Source organism: Puma concolor, chromosome B2 (assembly GCF_028749965.1).
Source record: "Puma concolor isolate L17-30 chromosome B2, mPumCon1.1.hap2, whole genome shotgun sequence".
Lineage (NCBI taxonomy): Eukaryota > Metazoa > Chordata > Mammalia > Carnivora > Felidae > Puma > Puma concolor.
Genome location: NC_141671.1, coordinates 30,093,371 through 30,114,702, shown reverse-complemented (window position 1 = coordinate 30,114,702; position 21,332 = coordinate 30,093,371). Strand labels below are relative to the sequence as shown.

The following is a 21,332-nucleotide window of genomic DNA, read 5'->3' as shown; positions in this document are numbered from 1 at the left end:
TTTGTGTCTCAGGTGGTAACTATATCTTATATTTATAATGCTCAACAGATTTTATAATAGGTACATGGAAATACTGGCTTATTAATGAACACATTTTCTCCTGCTTTTGCACCATGCAGATGGGCCCAGCAGGAACTCAGGCTGGCTCCTATCTAAATCCAGGAGTGACTCATTTTAGGAGCAGTAGAAATTCAGCCTAATTTTCCATGACACTCTAAAGAATTCCTGTTCTCTAGCCACTGCTGCTCAAGGTCATATGTAAGGTCACAGCCAGAGTCAGGAACACTAGTCAAGGCTTCTCCCAACTGACAGTTCAATAATTATGGTGTACTTACTTTACAAATATTTTCTACTTTATTATAAAAAGACCAATAGATAGGAAGCTATCTATTTTCTGTTCATTCTTTCCACTATGCCAAATCAGTAATAGGTGAAAGGGCTTTAATAGTTGGAGAGAAAATCCAGATGATATGCCTACAAGGGGGAATATCAAAATCTGGGGTGAAAGTGTGAGTAGAGAGAGAATGGGGGCAGTGGAGAAGGCAAGTGACTCTTCCAGGAAAAAGCCTGGACTGGCTTTTGGTAGAACTGACAGGAAAATAAATAATGAGTGGGGAACACCATCAGGGACAGTCTGGAATGGGGATAAATGGATAAGACTGCAGACCACACAAAAATCCCTCCCTCTGTGCCACCCACAACCCAGAAAGCCAGACCAGCAGGATGTCTACTGTAGACATTTAGAAAAAACTAAAGGATTCAGAAGGAAGAGGGAAGAACCATCTGGATGAGAGACATTTATGATCTTTTCTGGAATTTTCCTTTCTCCTTGGTATAGAGAGGGTGAAGGAAATAAGTTCTCTTTTCTTCTCAGATTCTACTTTTTTCATTTTAAAAAGGAGGTAGGCAAGTGTCCTGGGAAGTCAAAGACGAGCCTGCTTATACACAAAATCTAAGTAATAGTACATGGAAATATTATAGATTGGTCCTGACACCCAGGAACTCTGTCCTCAATCTCCAACTCACAGTCAGATATGGGGCATTGCCTTCTAAGGCCCCCAAACTTCCTTTAGTCATGCTGCTCCTCCCAAGACTCAGTGTCCTATGTTGGTGTCTACCCCATGTGTCCATCAAACATGTTTTCATTCCAAGACCACCATCTTCTGCAGAGAACACTTGCATTATTCATCCTTTCTTCTTTATCTCCCTTCTTGCTTCTCCTTCTTGCTTATCACCTCATCCCTTGACCAGTTTCAATAAGAACACAGCTGATGAAGAGTTAATGCTGTTAACTGCCAGTACTCTGCCCTTCCTGGTGTCCAGGAAATAGGAATGGTGAGTCTAATTCCTCATCTTAGGAAGGGCATGGAAGAGCTGGGACCTTTCTGAAGGATCACCGTGGGGAAGGGATCTGGCCCTTGCCAAGAGTCTGCTGCTCCATCAGGTAGACTGGGTAGGAATTAGGGCCCCCATCATCCTCTGGGTCATTGTCCTCTGTGTTTTGGACCAGTGCACGGCGTGTTTTCATCGTACAGGCAATCTGTGATTAGGAGAAAGGAGGAATGAGTTTCATCTGCCATGCCACTTGCTTTCCTCAATACCCATAACCCTTCAATTCTACTCTCCCTGATCCTAGCCATTTAGCTTCCTTCTTTCCCAAGATTCCATCCAAACCTTGATCCTTATTCCAGCCCCAGATCCCATACACTAAGTCCCAGACTTCATCTCCAATTCCCTCCTCTGTCCAATTTTCCCTCTCCTGATATTCCCTGTTCTCATATCCCAGATTCTATCTCCAGCCCCCAGTTTTTCCCTATTCTATTTCCTTTTCTCTCAGCCACAGACTTTTCTTCAATGCCACTGTTCATGCCTCATGCATCTATTGTCCTTCCCCAAAGTTTTCACCACCACTACCCCTTTATTACCATCCTCCCACCATGCCTCTTTTCCTGGGCTAATTACTGCCTCTTGTTCAGATCCATAATCTCTCATCAACTCCCTGTCTCATGGGTTCACTCCCCTGTAGCATCCCTGCCCCTTACCAAGAAGATAAGGCCAAGGAACACCAGGAAGAGAATCACAGCCACCAGGACCACAATAACTATGGCCCATGCAGGGAATGAATCATTCTCCCTCATTCCTCCAGCACGAAGACCTCCCTGTGAGCCATCTTTGTTCTGATATGGATGGTTTTGGTTGCCTGGGGCTTCTGACATGATGGAACTCAGCTCTATGTGAGATGTGGTGAGTGTAAAAGAACCAATGGGTACCCCATAGGTAACATCAGTTTTATTTGAACCAGGAGAGGTATTAGTGACAGATTTGTCTCCTGTGACATTGAATGGAGGTCTTATAGTCTCTGTGGAAGCTGTGTTTTTTCCTACACTTTCTTTAGGTTTTCTTGGGGGTTTTGTGGTCTCAGTGGCCAATGTGGCCTTTACTCCATGTTTTATAGATTTGGCTTGAGTTCTTGTTGTCTTCTTATTGGCTGGAGTGGCATTTTCTCCATGTTCTTTGGGCCTCTCTGGGGCTCTTGTGGTATTGCTGTTGGCCGAGATGATCTTCTCCCCATGGTCTGTGGGAATGCCTGGGGCTCTTGTGGTCTTCCCATTGACCGTTGTGTTCTTCTCCCCATGGTTCTTGGGCTCTTCTAGGGCTCTAGTGGTCTTCCCCTCATGGTCCTTGGGGCCTTCTGGGGCTCTCGTGGTTATCCTATTGGCCAGTGTTGTTTTCTCCCCATTGTCCTTGGGCCCTTCTGGGGCTCTTGTGGTCTCCCTGTTGGTTGGGGTGGTTTTCTCCCCATGGTCTGTAGGAACTTCTGGGGCTCTCGTGGTCATCCCATTGGCCAGTGTAGTCTTCTCCCTGTGATTCCTGGGCCCTTCTGGAGCTCTTGTGGTCTTCCCGTTGGCTGGGGTGGTCTTCTCCCTCTGGTCCTTGGGCCCTTTTAGGGCTCTGGTGGTCTTCTCCCCATGGTCCTTGGGGCCTTCTGGGGCTCTCGTGGTCATCCAATTGACTGTTGTGTTCTTCTCCCCATGGTCCTTGGACCCTTGTAGGGCTCTGGTGGTCTTACCCCCATCATCCTTGGACCCTTCTGGGACTCTTGTGGTCTTACCATTGGCCAGGGTGGTCTTCTCCTTATGGTCGTTGGGCCCCCCTAGGACTCTAGTGGTCTTCCTGTTGACTGTGGTGGTCTTCTCCCCATGATGCTTGGGACCTTCCAGGGCTCTTGTGGTCTCCCTGTTGGCTGGGGTGGTCTTCCCATGGTCCTTGGGCCCTTCTGGGGCACTCATCGTCTTCCCATTGGCTAGGGTTGTCTTCTCACCATAGTCTTTGATCCCTTCTAGGGCTCTAGTGGTCTTCCCCCTATGGTCCGTGGGCCCTTCTGGGGCTCTTGTCGTCTTCCCATTGGCCAAGGTGTTTTTCTCCCTGTGGTCCTTGGTCCTTTCTAGGGCTCTAGTGGTCTTCCCCCCATGGTTCTCAGGCCCTTCTGGGGCTCCCGTGGTCTTCCCATTAGCTGGCGTTGTCTTCTCACCAGAGCCCTTGGGCCCTTCTAGGGTTCTTGTGGTTTTCTTCCCATATTCCTTGGGGCCTTCTGGGGCTCTCGTGATCATCCCATTGGCAGATGTAGTCCTTTCCTCATGGTTCTTGGACCTTTCTGGGGCACTTGTGATCTTCCTGACTGTGGTAGTCTTCTCCCTGTGGTCCTTGGGCCCTTCTGGAGTTCTTGTGGTCTTTTCCTCATGTTCCTTGGGCCCTTCTGGGACACTTGTGGTCACCCCATTGGCTGATGTAGTCTTCTCATCATGTCCCTTGGGGCCTTCTGGGGCACTTGTGATCTTCCTGTTGACTGTAGTGGTCTTCTTCTCATGATCCTTAGGCCCTTCCGGGGATCTTGTGATTTCCTTGTTGGCTGGGGTGATCTTCTCATGGTCCTTGAACCCTGGTGGGGATCTCATGGTCTTCCCATTGGCTGGGGTGGTCTTCTCCCCATAGTCCTTGGGCCCTTCTAGGGTTCTTGTGATCATCCCGTTGGCTGATGTAGTCTTCTCCCCATGACCCTTGGGGCTTTCTGGGGCATTTGTGGTCTTCCCGTTGACTGTAGTGGTCTTCTTCTCATGATTCTTAGGCCCTTCCACAGGTCTTGTGACCTCCCTGTTGGCTGGGGTGGTCTTCTCATGGTCCTTGGACCCTGCTGGGGCTCTCATGGTCTTCCCATTGGCGGCGGTTGTCTTCTCACCATAGTCAGTGGGCCCTTCTGGGGCCCTTGTGATCCTTCTGCTGTCCGGAGTGGTGTTCTGTCCATGTTTCTTGGACTTTTGGGGGGTTAGTGTGGTTTTCTTATTGGTTGATGTAGTCTCTTCTCCATATTTTGTAGATTCTGTTGGGACTCCCGGAGTCTTCTCATAAGGCAATGTGGCTACTTTTCCATGTTCTAGTGAGTTTTCTAGTGATTTTGTGATATTTATATGAGCTGATATGGTGCTGTGTCCATGTTCTCTAAGTGTTGCTGGTATTTGTGTGGTCTTTTCAATGGGTGATGTCCTGTTTATATGTCCTGTAGTCTTCATCATCGTTGTGCCTGAGGCAACTGTAGTTCTGAGATTAGCAGCTATTGTATGATCTCCAGCTCTTTCTGACCTTCGTGGGGTTCTTGTAACCTCATCTGATGGGGCTGTTGTGCTTTTGCCTGAGGAATACATAGGTATTTTTTTGCTCTCCGAATTTCCTGAGTTGTGGACAGGATTTATGGTCTTCTGTGAAGTAGCGCTTTTACTCTCTGAAGTAATGTTTCTCAAAGATGTTACACTTTTATCTGTTCCTATAACTGATTTGAACTTAAGGCAAGTTGTTTTGATCTTGGGTGCTGACGTTGGATATTTTACACCAGACGATCCTTTATGTGTGTTAGTAGAGTCAGTAGGATCAATAGACCGTCCATTCCGAACATTTGGGTCTCTTCCTTGATTGCTCGGGGTTTTTTCAGAAGTAGGAAGAACTTCATGATGACTTGTAGAGTTTTGGGAATTACCTATGTGTTTGTAAATCGGCTTGAGATGGTGTGTAGTGTTGCAATTGCGTTTTAGATTATGGGTTTCTGTAGATTTAGTGAGGTCTAGAGGGCTATGGCTTGACTGAAGAGCAGTATGATCAGGGGGTGCACTATAAACAAAGCCTGAAATAGGAGGGAACAAATTATCAGATGCTGGGGAATCACCAGTTTTCTGAAGTTCTTGAAATGTGATAGCACCTGTGAAGGAAAAGAGGCAAATAAGAAACTTCCATTATTTTCTTCCTTGTTTCTCTGCCCACCTCTCCCTCTAAGGGTCCCTTTATTACCCTAGATATATCTCCCCAGCCAGTATCCTCAAAATACTATGACTTAAAATCCCCATTCTCTCCTCTAGTCTCTGGACCTTTGTTCAGGTTGTGCCTTCAGCAAGAATGCCACTTTACCTCTTCTCCACTTCCACTCCTCAGTTCTAAAATTCAGACCTTTCTGGCTTTATGGCATCTTTCCAGATCCTTCCAAGCATATAAGATCTAGTTTCATCTCAATGCTCAAAAAATTCTTTATTAATACCCTTTCCTGCTACTTTCAACCCAACCTTACAGTTATTTGTGTGCCTATCAACCTCTACTTCCTGCCCTACCTATCAAATCACAAGATTTTGAGATCAGATATTGAGGGTATTTTGTTCCACAAATGCTCCTTTAGAGTTTATATACTTATGAAATGGAGTTCCCTTTCCATGACAGGGCTGAGAGGAAAGGGAACAAATATCAGAATCTCCATCTTTCCATAACATTCCAGCTCCATCTCAAATGTAATTGTGTAACAGACTGAAGTAAGACTTCTGGCAGAACTTGCCATAGGATTAATAAGTAGACACAGGTGATGAATAGGAGGAGGATAAAAAGAGGAATGGAAGATGGATAGAGGAAGGATATGGAAGACTTCATTTTGGTGTTAAAGTTTGGTTTGGATGTAGAGAAGTAGATGAGATGACTCAACCCTATGGTCCCCCACTGGACACCCCTCTCTTCACACGCCTAAAGCTATCTGGGATAGATGAAGTTTGCCCGCTTGAAAGAAAAAGATGTCTGCTTGGGGGTCCTGAGATGAGTGAATGAGGCAGCTGAATTGTAGAAGGGACTGACTGTGTTTAAGGACAGGGTGTGAGAGAAAACACCTCTATCAATAAACAGATATGGGCCTTAATTACGTGGGGAAAAACCAACGGGGACAGAGGAGATGTCTCTGATACCTAGTCAGGAGATCGCCAAAGAGTGAGGGAGATAGTGTTGTTACGTAACTGAGATTTCCAGTCTGTTAGCTCAAGGTGGCAACCAGAACCTGGACCCATTCCCAATCACAAAGAAACTAAATCCACCCACCTCCTTGCTGCCAAGAAGAGTAGAGGCCCGGGGAACTCTTTGAAAAAATATGGGTGGGACAAGAAGGGGATGAGGGTCCCAAGTCTCTTATGGGAATCGAGGTTAGGGAGAGAAAGGATGGCTGAATTTTCAGGCCCTCACTTCGCTATGTTAGTTCCATTCCTTGGTTCTCTCAGCAGCAATACCAATGATAGCTACTATTCATTGGGCACCTTTTCTGAGCCAAAAGCTCAGGTGGTTGCCTTACAGACATTCTCTTTCTGGATTCTCTTCTAGGGTCACTGATCTGCCGGCTCCCCAAAAGTAGACACAGATGATGAATGGGAGGAGGATAAGAAGAGGAATGGAAGATGGATAGAGGAAGGAGATGGGAGACTTTCATTTTAGTGTTAAAGTTTGGCCTGGATGCAGAGAAGTAGATGAGATGACTCAACCCTATGGTTCCCCACTGGCCTCCCCTCTTCACACACCTAAAGCTATCTGGATAGATGAAAGTTGCCCTCTTGAAAGAAAAATGTGTCTCTTTAGAAGCGTTACAAGCTATTAACCTCCCTATTTTACAGCCCAAAAACTTAAGTTTCAAGTTTCACCCAAGAGGAATGGTGACTTGCACACAATCCCACAGCAACAGCAATGGCCAACCTTTCTTGCACACTTACTATGATACAGGCAGGTCTTATGAATGTATTAACTCATTTACTTTTCACAACAGCCCTTTGAAATTGAGAACTATTTGTTATTCTCCCCCTTTTTATAGATGAGGAAACAAGGTTCAGAGAGAATGAGTAATCTCCCCAAGGATACTCTCCAAGTCAAAAGTTGAGCTAGAGTTTGAACACATATTCTGGGTTCCCAGACCCAGGCTCCTACTGGTTAAGACTACACTACACAAACTATAGTTCAGCCCAGCTGTTGGGAAAGGAAGAACACTGGCACTTGTGGAACGCCTAAAGGATGCTGTCTATACATTTGTTTATTTAATCTTCACCACAAACCTGTGAGACAAGCATATGATCTTACTATTTTATAGGTGAGAAAAGGAAGTTCAAAGTGATGAAATAATTGGCAAAGTCAGGCTTCTCACTAAACCCCAGATGCTGTTAAATGTGATAGGGGATGAGTAAATATCCAGAAAGTGAATAAATGAGCAGTAGCAGGACAGTGGCAAATTCCACTGGCTTTAAAGAATCAGAGGACAAGATTAGAGTTCAGGCTCTGTCCCTCACCAGCTTTGCATGCTTGCTTGGGTCACTTAAATATTCAGAATATCCATGTCCTCAACTGTAAATAACAATGATGTCTACTGCACCAGCTTAAGCATAGATTTTTTTTTAATTTTTTTTTCAACGTTTATTTATTTTTGGGACAGAGAGAGACAGAGCATGAACGGGCGCGGGGCAGAGAGAGAGGGAGACACAGAATCGGAAACAGGCTCCAGGCTCTGAGCCATCAGCCCAGAGCCCGACGCGGGGCTCGAACTCACGGACCGCGAGATCGTGACCTGGCTGAAGTCGGACGCTTAACCGACTGCGCCACCCAGGCGCCCCTAAGCATAGATTATTTAAAGCATTTGTTGAATCTGAATTATAGTCTTTCAAACAGTCTCATACTTTGCCTTGTTCTCCTGGTAGTAAGGGGAGCCTGAGCCTGTGGCCTTCTACAGCCCCAGGTATCTCTCCTGTCCCATCTGGTTCACATACCTCTGAGGCCTGCCTTGACCACCTCGTCCAAAGGGCAGCCCCATATTCCTGGGCCATTTCCCCTGGCTGTGTTTTATCAACATGACACTCATCATTTTCTATTTATAATAAATACTTCCCACAATGGCAGGGATTTTTAATTGTTTCATTCATCGCTATGTCTCCAGCTTAGAACAATGTCTGGCCCACAGGAAGCACTTCATACATATTTGTTGAATGGGTGATTAACAGTATCTTAAGACTGATGAAAACTCTTCAGAAGCAGTGCCAACAACCTCTCATTATGCACACTAAGTAAAAAAGCATATATAACTGTGACCTCCATAAGTTGGAAAACCAAAGGGTAATTTCTGCCACATGAAGTAATTGAGCCCCTGAGATGTTAGAAGACCTACAGCCCACCAGTTCTGGGATACTGGTTGTCATTTAACCCCAGGGCCTATATAGTCAATAAAGAGATTCAGATAACTAGATCTTAGAATTCCAGATCTACATCACACAATTGTGGAACCATTGGTTATTAAGTCTTGAGTTGAAGCTCAAAGGATTCCTTGGTTCTGAGCTCAGCCATGGAGCAAATCAGTGACTAACTGCACTGCCCACCCACCCCACCCCCCCCCCACCCCAAGATGAGATGACCATCTCTTCTCCCCAGTAGCAATTTTAGTTCCCTAGGAAGTTTTTACCGTGAGATATTCATTTCGCCAACTACAGTAATGGCCCCAAAATAACTTTTTTGGTCACTGATACATAGGCGGAGAGGAAACTCTGGCTTTAGCACAAGACACTGAAGATGGATGCTCAGCCTGGATTAAAGAATGAAAAAAATCCCACATCAAAACTACGTGTAATTCCAAAGGTCTGTTCAACATGTTTCATTCTCACTTATCATGCTAAGTGATTCATGATGCAGGGTCTCCATCAGAGCAGCTTTACCCAGAAGAGTGTATCTGGTGTTTCTTGGTGTCCTGCCCCTAGAAAATGGCTTACTCCATTTGCAATAATACAGGTAAATGCTTTAAATGTCTATAGAACACAAGCTCAGTACATGGCCTAAAACTCAGAGTAAAACAGACTAAAGAGAAATACACTCAAATGGTTGCCTGCGTGGGTAACTGGGGACTATTATATTTTATTTTTCTTTCTCATTTTTTTTTCAGTTTTCCACTTTCTATAATGAGCATATTTCTGTCAGATAAGTTACATCAAATAACATTTATTAGAGGAAAAACAAGACATCCTTTTTAGACTTGCTCCAAGACCCCATTTGTGCTCCCCTCAGAGATGATTTAATCTACTTTCTGCACCTCTGGTTCTACAACTGCATGCCACAGACTCTGGGGTTCTAAGACCCAGTTATCTGAATCTGGGTATTGACTAATCCTGTGCATAAATGATGGGGAGGGGTCAGAACTGTGTACTAAAGGTATTCATCCACCTCAGTCATCACACTTTCCCTCTCTACCTTGGCCTCACTGCCTGCTGGACATAGTCATGTGCCCCATCAGCCCCACATTCCAGTTCCACCCTCACCCCACCCCAACCTTATCCCAGTCTCACACCCTCCCTACCTATCACCCACTTGCTCTTCTCTACAGGATCTGAGTGTCCACTGCCCCGGCCCTCCCCCCAGCCCTCTCCTCCATTCCACCCAGGCAAACTCTAGCAGTCATCTCCCCAGACAAAACCCACAGAGCCCAGAGTGTCCTATTCTGGAATTCAGATCTCAAGTCTGCCCTGCATCTGCCTGTGCCCTAGAGCAAATCTTCCTCAAAAGTTAATGTGTATGGAGTTGTCTCATGCTTCATTCCCTTCTGCTTTGTACCTACAGATCCTTCTTCCTGGGCAGCAGCATAACAGAAGGTGGCAGAGAGCAGCAGGTGGGATAGCAGCATGACAGGAAGGAGGAGAGAAGAGACCCAGGATTGGGAGGCTGAGGACGGCTCTGGTGCCTCTGTCCCCAGACCATTGAGATAGGGAGAGAGGTACAAGTCAGAGCACAAACAGAATGCACTGCTGAGGCCTAGCAGAGGCAGCTCAAAGATTCCTCAGCTCCTGCCCCTGCCAGCCACCATCCACTTGTTCCCCTCGCTCCCATCCCCACTGGTCCCAACATGACCTGAGCTCAAGGAAGGAGAAATTTCCTCCAATATCACCCTCTGTCAAATACTATTAGAAGAAGAAGCTGCTGCCTGCCCTACCCTAAATACTGTCTGCAGCATCCAGATTCACAACTTTCTGGGTCCTGGTTTGCAATCATCAACATCGTTGCCATGGATGACCCTATCCAGCACATTGCGTCTCTCTGAATTTATTTGTGTGTGTCTACCTTGTGAAGACCCTCCTTTGAATCACCCAGGTCCCCTCCAGACTTCTCCTGTGTTTCACCTCTCCACTCCCTGGGGTCAGTCACAGAACTATTTCTTAACTAAGTGAACTAATTTGGTGATTTCACTTTAACTTGTAGGTTCTGTTGTGCTCATTAAACTTTTCCACATACTTTTTCTCACTGAAGCTCTGGAATGTTTCCCAACTGTAGAATGGGGACAAAATCATGCACACCTTATCGAGTTGCTATGAGGATCAAATAAGTAAATGTGAACAAAGTGCCTAGAACAATGCCTAGCACATAGTAAATGCCTGGTACGCGTCATCTACTGGTATTGGCCAGATGGCATTCTTCTAAGCTTATAAATGTAGGAAAGCCCTGACTAACTAAATGGGCCAGAGTCCAGAATAGAACCAAGATTGGCATATAACAGGGCTCTTGGGAGAGAAATGCACCTCGGGCCCATGAGGGCAGCAGGCAATGTGGAATGGCAGAATCCCTGCTTGCCACCCTCTAACTTCATGACTTTGGACAAGTCCCTTCACTTCCTCTGCATCATGCTCTCCTCTCTATAAAGTGCAATATGAACCATCTCAGGAGATTTGAGGAGATGAAATGAGATGAAGTACTGTGAGCACATGTGAGTTCCTTGAACATAACAGATGCTCAGCGAATGTCAGGCCCCACTGCTGTCTACCCAAGACTGCTGGCCTGTACAGTGTCTTTATGTAAACTGGAAACAGCCCCTCTGTGCGTGGGTGCAGCTTTGCAGGCTATGTCTTGAGAAGCAGAGCACAGGCTGGATTTCATCTCATACCTGCTCCTTAGACAGTAACCTTAAGCAGTGAACACCCTAGGCAACTGTATGCAACAACCCTATACCCACATCCCTTCCCACCACACATTCACCTGCTATTCATCTCTATGATTGGTCATTCAACCCTACAAATGCTAAGAAACAATTCCTCTTTGTCTTCTGTCTCCTTGTGTTATGGTAACCCCTTTGCCTCTGAAGGCATCTTACCTGCCTCCTGAGAAGCTAAAAGGAAGATGAGGCAGCAGTGGAGGCCAAAGGTGGAGCGGATGCAGTGGGCTGGCTGGGCCATGTTGGAGTTGGACAGCTGCTTGGGACCATGGGCTGGGGTCCTCTCAGCTTAAATGGATCCATGTTTGACGTCATGAGGGCTGGGGCCCCCCAGGTCTCAACCTTAAGCAAATGGAACCGCCCCACCCCACAAGGGTGCCCTGATAACAGGAGACCGCAACTGCTGTGTCACAGAGCCAAGCACCTGGGCGCCTGCTGAATGGGTGGGATCTGGGAAAAGGAATACAGAATGGCAGACTCCTGACCCAGCCCCAGCAGAGGGAGAGGGGACTGGGTGGGGGCAGCCTCCAGGGCTCTGAGGAGATAGGGAGCATATTGCTGGGTTCTAAAAGGACTGGGCTCTGATGGGTGAGGCAGATTGGGGGGGGGGGGTGATTGGGTGCTCAGGTTCTGGGAGGAGATTCACATTCTGGTTCTCCAGCTTCACATTTGCCCTTCCACTTCTCTCGTGTCAGCCCTGTTTTCCACACCCCTTATTCACACATGGTCACTCTTTTTGCCATGGGTGGAGTCATCCATGAGTATCAGGTGAAAGAGCAAAGAAGCGGAAAGACCTCACATGGTCCACTACTGCAGAGACAGGTGCTTCCAGATGTCCAGAGATGACACAAGATGTGGATACAGTGGGGACAGTGACAGAGACAAGCTACAAGACTGATACAGAAGCCCAGGACCCAACATCACACACCTCACCAGGGACGCAGATGGGAACGGAGGCTGAGTTCTTTGGTAGAGATGCTTGGTGTACAGGGGCTCTGCCTTCAGCCCACCCCTTCCCTCCTCTCCCACATCAGCCCAGCAGCCATCACTTGCCTCCAAGCCCCTATCACCCCTATATAGAAATGCAGACATCTCACTTCTAGAATCTCCTGGAGTCTTCCTCTTTCCCTCCTCCTGATTCCTTGCCTAGAGCAAGCGTTAGTTCAGAAGACTGTCAAAATTCATTCACTGGACTTCCAAGTGGCAGTACCTGGGGCTGGAGTTGTGGGGGACAGACTACTGGGGCCAAGGAGAAAGTCATGCATCCAGGTGTCCAAGTCACCACCTCTTTATGGCTCACTTGATTTGTTCACAGTGTGTCTCCTCTCATGGAAAGTAAGCACCCTGCAGGCAAGGTCTTTGTCTTGACCACTGCTGCTTTCCCCGTCACCTGAGGTAGTGTCTGGCACACAGTAGACAATCAGTAAGCACTTACTACTCGGCTATACAGAGTGGGTGTCTGGACCGTCTGCTGCCTTTCTGGGGGAAGTGGAGCAGGCAGAAGGAGTGGAGGGGGTCAAGATCTAAAGGTCAAGAAGCCAGGGGCTCAGGGCAGTGGGGCTCATGGGAGGACCAAAGAGACATTTTGGGAGAACATATGAATTGTTCTTATTACTTGGTGTGACTTGTCCCTAAGCCCTAGGCAGGGCTGGAATGAGTGAGAAGGGAACAGGCCAACTTCTCATTAATGTAATTAATGGGAAATTAATGAGGCTCCATGGAGTCAGGCCAAAGACTGATTACTCAGAACTGGGTGGCCTGCCTCCCTGAAAGGGAGCACCCTGAAAGATGGAGGAACTAAGGCAGCAGCAGGCCTTCCCCTGTAGCTCCATCTGGACCCAGAGTGACTAACAACTCCCTTTTCCATTAGTCCCCAGCCCCACCCTTTCCCCCAGGAACCTAGGCCTCTAGGAGAGTGGTTCTCAACAGAGAGGGACAGTTTTGCTCCCCCAGCAAACATTTGGGAAAGTCCAAAGATATTCTTTTTTTTTTGTTTTTTAATTTTATTTTAGAGAGAGAGAGTGGGAGTAAGTGAGAGGGACCGAGTGAAAGAGAGAGAGAGAGAGAGAGAGAGAGAGAGAGAGAGAATATCTCAAGAAGGCTCCATGCTAAGCGTGGAGCCTGACATGGGGCTTGATCCCACAACCCTGGGATCATGACCTGAGCCAAAATCAAGAGTCGGATGCTCAGTCAACTGAGCCACCCAGGTGTCCCTAGAGATATTCTCGTTACAACATGGAGGGGGTGTCACTAGCCTCTAGTGGATAGAGGCCAGAGGTACTATTCAACATAATACACAATGCTCAGGACAGCCCCCAACCCGCAACAAAGAACTCTCCAGCCCAACATTTCAGTGGTGCTGAGATTCACAATCTCTGCTTTAGTTGCATAAATAAACATACGCCCTTCTCTTTTAGCCACAACTTCCTCCAGACGACCCATGCATCTGGGTTAGAGAAACTAGGGGGTAAGTAGAGGCTCAGGTTGATCTCTTAGTGTGAGTAGAGGTTGTTGTGTCTGAGTTAGAGGCTGAGGGGTTAGTCACAAAATAATCCTACTAATTTCTAATGTTTGAGCATTTCTATGTGCCAAAGAATATGCTAAACACCTTACCTTCTTATAACCTATGAGATTAGCAACGTTAGCTTCATTTTACCGATGAGAATAAACAGTCTCAGATTAGGGAAGTGACTTGCCCAAGGTCACACACCTGGTAAGCAGGAGACCAGACTTGGTCGGTACCTGCATAATGGCAAAGCACATGTGCTTTGACAAATACACAATGACTAGGAGACAAGTGGAGGGGGTGGTGTCTTATTTAGCAAGAATTGTGTCCTTCATCCACTCAGAGTGGTCTAAGGAGGCATCACAGAGCAAGACTCCTCGCCTGTCTCAAAGTGAGAGGACTGGAGGTGTTGGGAGGGCCAGGAGCCAGCCCAAAGGGGCTCCATATGGAAGGAGCTGTGAAGGGAGAGCTTCCCCATCCTGCACATGGGATGTCCAAAGTATCCCTAGCTAATGAGGCTCTCTAAGGAAGAGGGTGGGAATGGGAAGAAAGGGTGAAGGACAAAGGTTCCAACTGCCCAGACCTAGACTTCCTGAAGGCTAGAAGACTCCTGGAGACAAGCTAGCCCTGGTACTTCCTTCTGCAGCTGAGAAAACTGCTTCAGAGAAGTTAGGTCCAAATGGCAGGCTGGTGGCAGGACCCAGACCAGAACCTCAGCCTCCTACTTGGTGACTGATCCCCTTATACTGTTGGTGAAGGAGACCTGGATGGGCTGGTGGCCCCAGGAATCCACCCGCAGGAAATGGTCCCAGCTAACTGAATGGGAAGGCTGAGTCTGAGAATGAGTCTGTTTTGGAGAGGAAGAAGGAAGGTTGAAGGGAGAGGGATACTCTACCATCCCGGCCCCACCCCTTCATTTGACAGGGTAGTGGCTGGTGTCCCTATGGTGGCAGTCATAAGGGGTCACAGAACCACTACCACACTCCACACTCATCTCCTTCCAGAACTGGCAGGCCTGAGAGACCATGGAGAGGGTGGGTCAACTGAGGGCCCCAGGAATGTGCTTCCCAGCCCTCAGCTCTCCCCATGGGCTGCTCCCTCTCCTTGACAACTCAGGTTCTCAGCATCCCTCTTCAAGTGAAATGATAGTAACGATGAATAAGGGGAATATTGAGCATTAATGCCAAGCAGCTAAGGGCTTTACATGTATAGCTCATTTCATTCTCCAACAGCCTTTTGACCTATCATTCTCATTTTATCCAGCACTCATCTATAAAATGAGGGGTAATAATATTATATATATCACAGGTACATAGGTATGTATGTACAGCCCCTTGCACATAATAAGTGCTATTTAAGTATTAGTTATTATTAATGAGAAATCTGGACACAGAGAGGTTAAGTAATTTGCACAAGATCACACAGCTATATTGGTGGAGCTAGGATTCAACACCCAGGCTAATGTGACTCCACACAGTCTTCACTGCCTGGATAGAGCTGAATTTAGTGTCTCCCTGAGCTGGTCAGCCTCCAGCACTCCCCATTCTCTCTTTTGGTGGCCCCAACTCCCCATCCCTACTTGGTCACTGACAGGTACTGACATCCACATCACTGACATCCACATCTTTCCATCTTTCTGAACCTTCCTCCATATCTCCAGCTCTGTTGTCATATATATCTCACTCTGCAATGTCTCTACTATGAGGATGCCCAGGTGGGCCTCTCTCCTTCTTCTGAACCCCAGTCTTTCCCACTGGGAAAGTGGCCTGAGCCTGCTCCCCTTTCCTCCCTTAATTTCCTGCCTTTAGCTACTGGGGACCGGGGGTGGGGGGGGAGGGGGAAGCTGCCCATGCCATCCCTGCTGGGAATGGAAGGGAGAGGAGAAGGAAAAAGAGGGAGGAAGGGGAACAGGATCCTTGGAGGGGATGTTTCTTACACCAGAAAGATCAAAGCCATGAGAAAGGAAGTTGAAAACTTTTCAAGGAAGCAATCAGGTAACAGACATCTGGCTATTGGTGTGACCAGAAGCTCAAGGGAGCACCGAAACCCCGTTAAGAACTGGAAACATCATCAGACATACTCAAAACACAGTTGAAATCAGGCACTAATGAATGCTTGTACTCCCCTCCAGGAGCCAGAGCTGGCTGCAGAAGAGTAAGAGAGAATGGGCCCAACCATCATCTTTACTGGTAAATGGCCCAATGCAAATAAGAGCGCCTTACTGGTCAGGATTCTGAGCTCGGGGCATGTGGTGGCCACTCCAGCCATTATGGGAGTGGAGCCTCCTGAGACAGCAGTGCTAGCTATGTGGAAGGCCAGACCCAATGGGAGCCGTTCCAGGGGCTGTCGTGAGGGATGCAGATCCTAGAAGGGAAGAGAGAAAAAATGGCCAGAAGAGATCAGAAGTGAGAGCAGAAGCAGAAATTACATTCAGTGTTCCCTCAATCAAAATCCTAGCGACTTACAGGGGCACCTGGGTGGCTCAGTTTGTTCAGCGTCTAAAATTTGCTCAGGTCATGATCTCGTTGTTCCTGAGTTTGAGTCCTGCATTTCGCTCTGTGCTGACAGCTCAGAGCCTAGAGCCTGCTTCAGATTCTGTTTCTCCCTCTCTCTCTCTGCCCTTCCCCTGCTCACGCTCTGTCTCTCTCTCTCTCTCAAAAATAAATAAACATTAAAAATAAAATAAAATAAAAATCCTAGCGAGTTGTTGGTATAAATAGATGAGCTAATTCTATGAAAATGAAGACTGAGAATGGCTGAGAAATCTCAAAACAAAACAAAAGTAGAAGACTTAAACTACCAGATCTTGAAACTTGCTACAAAGCTGAGGTCATTAAGTACTGTGGCACTGACCTAAAAATAGACACAGAAGAACAGAATAGGGGCGCCTGGGTGGCTCAGTTGGTTAAGTGTCCAACTCTTGGTTTCAGCTCAGGTCATGATCTCACAGTTTGTGGGTTTGAACCCCACATCAGGCTCTGCACTGACGGCAAAGAGCCTTCTTGGGATTCTCTCTCTCTCTCTCTCTCTCTCTCTCTCTCTCTCTCTGCGCCCCTCCCCCACTCATGTGCACATGTAAACTCCCACACTCTTCCTCTCTCTCAAAAGAAAGAAATAAACTTAAAAAAAAAAAAGAGGAACAGAATAGAGTCCAGAAATAGACCCACATGTATATGCTCACCGGCCTTTTGATAAAGATACTCACACAACTCAATGGTGGGCAGAGAGGGAGGGTCTTTGAAATAAATGGCTCTGAGGCAACTGGTTATCCATACAGGGAGAAAATGAACCGACCTCTACCTTACTCCATACACAGAAATTAATCGAAGACAAATCATAGGCTTAAATTTCAAAGCCCAAATAAGAAAGCTTCCAGAAGCATGCATAAGAGAATATGTTTATGACTTTAAAGTAGGCAAAAAAAAAGTCTTAGGTAGGATACAAAAGACACTAACTACAAGAGAAAAAAAGTTTATGAATTGAAAAGCAGGGGTGGGGTTGGAGGGGGTGCTTTGTATAGCCACCAAGCCCAGGGCACTGCTCCAATGAGATTTTGGGGAACTGTTGACTTACACGTGGCTGAGTACAGGAAGCCCCCGCCCAGAGCCACAGGCCAAGCTAAAAAGCCCTCTAGAGATAGATTGAGAAATAGAAATATCACCTAGCAACACCGAGAATGTTACTGTAGTGCTCCCAGAAATGGTTGTAGCTGAAATCTGAGAACTATTTGGAAAACTCCCAGAAGGTGAAGAAACTGTTGAGAAACTTGCAAAGAACGTGCAGAGATCGGCAGAGTTCTACCCAGAGACAGTGGTGAGACTGGTAGACATGGTGGGGAGACTGACAGAGATCTTCTCAGAGATGGTAGGGAGATTGGCAGAGATGGTAGGGATACCAGCAGAGACAGTGGGGAGACCAACAGAGAGATATCCTCAGAAATAGGAGACTGGCAGAGACGGTGGGGAGACTGACAGAGGTATCTCCAGAACCTGAGGGACTCTCAGAGGTTGTCAGTATGCCTCCAGATGCTGTTTCCTGATGAGGTCAGCTGAGCTATTGTTGGAAGAAGAAAAATGAAGTGATGGGATTAGAAGAGTTGGCCAACTCCAAAGGCCACCTCTTTATTCCAACAACCCTTTTCAGAGGTTGGTGTTCCTGCAGGCCCAGGAATAGCACCCAGGTGCGTCCATGGTGCCTGATGGTGTGTGCCTTTCCAGATCTATTTCCCCTGCTCTTTAAAGGCTCTGAGGCTTGCATCACCTGAGGTGCTCAGTGAGTTGAGCATCCGACTCTTGATTTTGGCTCAGGTCATGGTTCCAGGATCGTGGGATCGACCTCTCTGCTTAAGTGTGGAGCCTGCTTCAGATTCTCTCTCTCTCTCTCTCTCTCTCTCTCTCTCTCTCTCTCTCTGTCTCTCTCTCTCCCACTGTCCCTCTCCCCTCCTCTCAAATTAAAAAATACAATTAAAATCAAAAAAATAAATAAAGGCTCTGACGCTGATTATAAGTCTCAGGAGAGCCAGGTATGTTAGTATTTCCACCAACCCCAGGATCTCCATCTCCAGGGAGAGGTCACCAAGCTGTCCCCAAGGGATTGTCCTCTCCCAACCTGATCCCAGGAAACATTGGGGGGTGGGGGAGAGTGAGTGAGAGGCTGAGGATTCCCCTACCTGGCTCTCAGGCTCTTCCCAGACTTGGGACCAATCTTTCAGTCCCAAGTCCATCTCTAGCTCAGACCTTTCGCAAAGGAAGGAGGCCCAGGTGTCCAATCCCAAGGTCCTCTTCCTCCTAGAAGCACAACCATTGGGGGTGAGGATAGATACACAGGTCCCTGGGGAAAGAGAATTTGGGAGCTGGATGAAGGTGTAGAATGGCAAGGCCTGGGGCTTGCATCTGACCCTTGGGAGACCTCAGGGCAGGGTAAACACCTGAGCCATCTCTCACCTAGCTGACTGGAGCCCACAAAGTTTTCCATTCTTTTGGCAGAGAAGGGCCAAGGGAGAAAAGGAGCACCAAGGAAGACATGCATCATGTTCAAGAACAGTGCAATGCAGAGGTTCAGAACCTAGCTCTGAAGCCAGACTGTTCTGAATCCACTACTCCCAACCTGTGCAATCTCAAGCAAGTCATGTGACCTAAGTCTTAGTTTCTTCATCCCTAAAATGGGGTGATCTACTACCTACTTCAATGAGTCATTACAAGCATTAAAGGAAATAGTGGTTCTAATGTTCCTAGCATGACTATGTAGAAAGAGTTGGGGGCACCAGCTGGGAAAGACATAAGGGTGCCTCTGCTCTCCTCTTAAGAAGACTCAGATGCCCAAAGCATCTCTCTATGCTCCTGCTTTCTACCCTTTCTCATACCTCCTGTGCCTGCTCATCCTTCTGTCCACTTATTCTTTCCATTCTTATCTTCCTGTTCTCCCACAGAAGCCTGAGAGCCCTTGGATGTCCAAACCTGAATGTCTTTTGCTTTTGCTTTTAGCTTCTCTCCCTGACTCGGCCCATTGCTCTCACTGCTTCCATCCCTCTGTGCTTGGGCCCACTGGTTTCTAAGGGAGAAGGGAGATAATACATAGGAAAGCAAATAGGAAGACAAAGGGCATGTGCTTTTGTGTGTTCCAGGGGGCTTATGTGACTAGTGTGTCAATCTGTTGAGCTTGTCCCTGTGTCTGGCATAATGAGGGATGGTTTCTAATCTCTCTGCTGTTGGCTTGCTGTGTGGCCTTAATGAGTCATATGCCCTCTCTGGGCGTTGGTCTGCTAATTTGTAATGAAAGGTGGTAAACTAGATGGGCTCCAAACATTCTCTATACATCTGTCCTTGTTTTTGCCTTTTGGAGTGCCTGTGTGTAAGGATGAGTGCATAAGGCAGGGGGTGGGAGAGTGATGAAACTCATGTCTCCACCTGAGTATATAGGATGTTTTAGAACAACTAATACAAAACATTCAAGGATGAAAGTTCCCCCTTTACCCAGATTTCTCACAGAAAGCCAGTGTGCCTGGGGGAGTAGGATACCTGGGTTTGGGAAGAAACTTGGTGTAATCTCCCCCTCCCTTTTGGGCCCACATTCCTGAGCCCTTTGGTGGCATGAATGATGGAAATTAATTGCTGTTAATAATTAATCCCTAAAGAACAAGTAGAGGCCCAGGCTTAGGTGGGGCCCAGACACCTGCAGGAGGGACACCTCCTTAACTTCCCTCTCTGTAGAACTGGGCACCATCCCCATCAAAGCCTCCAGACATAGGGAAGGGGTGGGGCACAGGATTGAGGAAAGGGGACCACCTTCTATTTTCCCCAACAGCCCAGTGAATGGCCCTCTTCTGGGTCCTCAAAGCCATACTGGGAGAACTGGAAAATCCAGTTACCCAGCTTCCCTCTCCCATTTCCCACCCAAACACTTATGCTAAGGATTGAGTGGAGTATAGAAAGGCAGGCCTGGTAAGGAGAAGCTAGCTGGGGCTTCAGACATCTCTTCTGTCCATCAGAGAAGCAAGAAGTGAGGTGGCCACAATGGGGGCCAGGCTGCCCTTCTTCCTCTTCCTGACACTCCTGAGCAGCTCACAGGGAACAGGTGAGGGCTGGAGGGCTTGATGCCTGGGTGCTCATAGCAGGAAGAGGCCAAAGAGGGGAGTAAGAGAGGCATCCAGTCCTGAGCTTCCAGAGGTCTGGGGCTGAACCCCTGCATCGAGTGGGTCCTGAAGGGCATTGTCAGGGAAGAGCAACTTGGGGTGGGGGAGGCAGGGGTGCCCGCATCTCTGAAGGAATATAGCCCTAATAATTGGACACTAAGCTGTATTTTTTGATCCCTAGGGCCAAGAATGATTTTGCAGCTGAAGCTGAAGGACTCCCTTCTAGCAAATTTCTCCTATGATTCCAGCTTCCTGGAATTGCTTGAAAAGGTAGTTCTTTGGGAGGGGAAATGTGAGGCTGTGTGAACTTGGAGTGTGTTTCTGAGTCAGTGTGGGCCTCTCTGCTGGGGTCTGGCCATCTCCAAAGGGTGAGTGAGAACCATCTTACACCCTTCCCTCTAACCCTTTCTCTTCCCCAGCTCTGCTTCCTCCTCCACCTCCCACCTGGGACCAATGTCACCCTTCATCATGCAGGATCCCCACACCGTGCCATCTGCAAAGTCTGAGAACAGTCGAAACCTGTGTCCTCCCTTGGCCCAGGCATTTGACCACCAAGGTACAGGAAAGATGCCCTAAACCCTGCCGAGTGGCAGTAAATATGATGAATTCAATGACTTGCCTTTGTGGGTTTGTGAACAGAGAGCTGGCAGGAAAATAGAATTGGACACCAAACTCTCTGACTCTCCCCCTTATTAAGCAGAGGGGTTCCGGGATGGACACCCTCTCCCTCAACACCAGTGTGAAAGGCCTAGAAAGAATCTGGGAAGTTAACTGTTTGAGGACCCACGCACCACACTTATACATGCATGTGCGTGAACACACACTTCAAGCTGAGATCTTCAGAATATCTAGGAATAAAGGCAAGAAATGTACTGAATTCCTACTTTGTTCCAGACTTGATGCTT

General features: G+C 47.4%; 2 protein-coding genes across 4 annotated transcripts in view; one reads left to right on the top strand and one right to left on the bottom strand.

Moving 5' to 3' along the window:
* Positions 1-777: 777 nt before the first annotated feature.
* Positions 778-21,332, bottom strand: part of MUCL3 (mucin like 3) — a 21,913-nt gene continuing 1,358 nt past the window's right edge. The window contains exons 1-3 of one of the 2 annotated variants that reach the window (XM_086706495.1): positions 11,450-15,607; positions 2,043-5,248; positions 778-1,540 (exon numbers count right to left, since the gene is read on the bottom strand). In XM_086706495.1, coding sequence (XP_086562621.1) covers positions 1,394-1,540; positions 2,043-5,248; positions 11,450-11,531 — 3,435 coding nt within the window. In that variant the 5' untranslated portion in view covers positions 11,532-15,607 and the 3' untranslated portion in view covers positions 778-1,393. Of the gene's footprint in view, positions 1,541-2,042; positions 5,249-11,449; positions 15,608-18,465; positions 18,584-21,332 lie in introns of those variants that run through there. The other variant, XR_015251131.1, reaches the window with a different exon arrangement.
* The window catches only part of SFTA2 (surfactant associated 2), a 6,027-nt gene continuing 4,796 nt past the window's right edge, over positions 20,102-21,332 (top strand). Inside the window, exons 1-3 of one of the 2 annotated variants that reach the window (XM_025917365.2) lie at positions 20,167-20,369; positions 20,609-20,697; positions 20,847-21,038. In XM_025917365.2, the coding sequence (XP_025773150.1) occupies positions 20,309-20,369; positions 20,609-20,697; positions 20,847-20,933 (237 nt within the window). In that variant the 5' untranslated portion in view covers positions 20,167-20,308 and the 3' untranslated portion in view covers positions 20,934-21,038. Of the gene's footprint in view, positions 20,370-20,608; positions 20,698-20,846; positions 21,039-21,332 lie in introns of those variants that run through there. The other variant, XM_086706494.1, reaches the window with a different exon arrangement.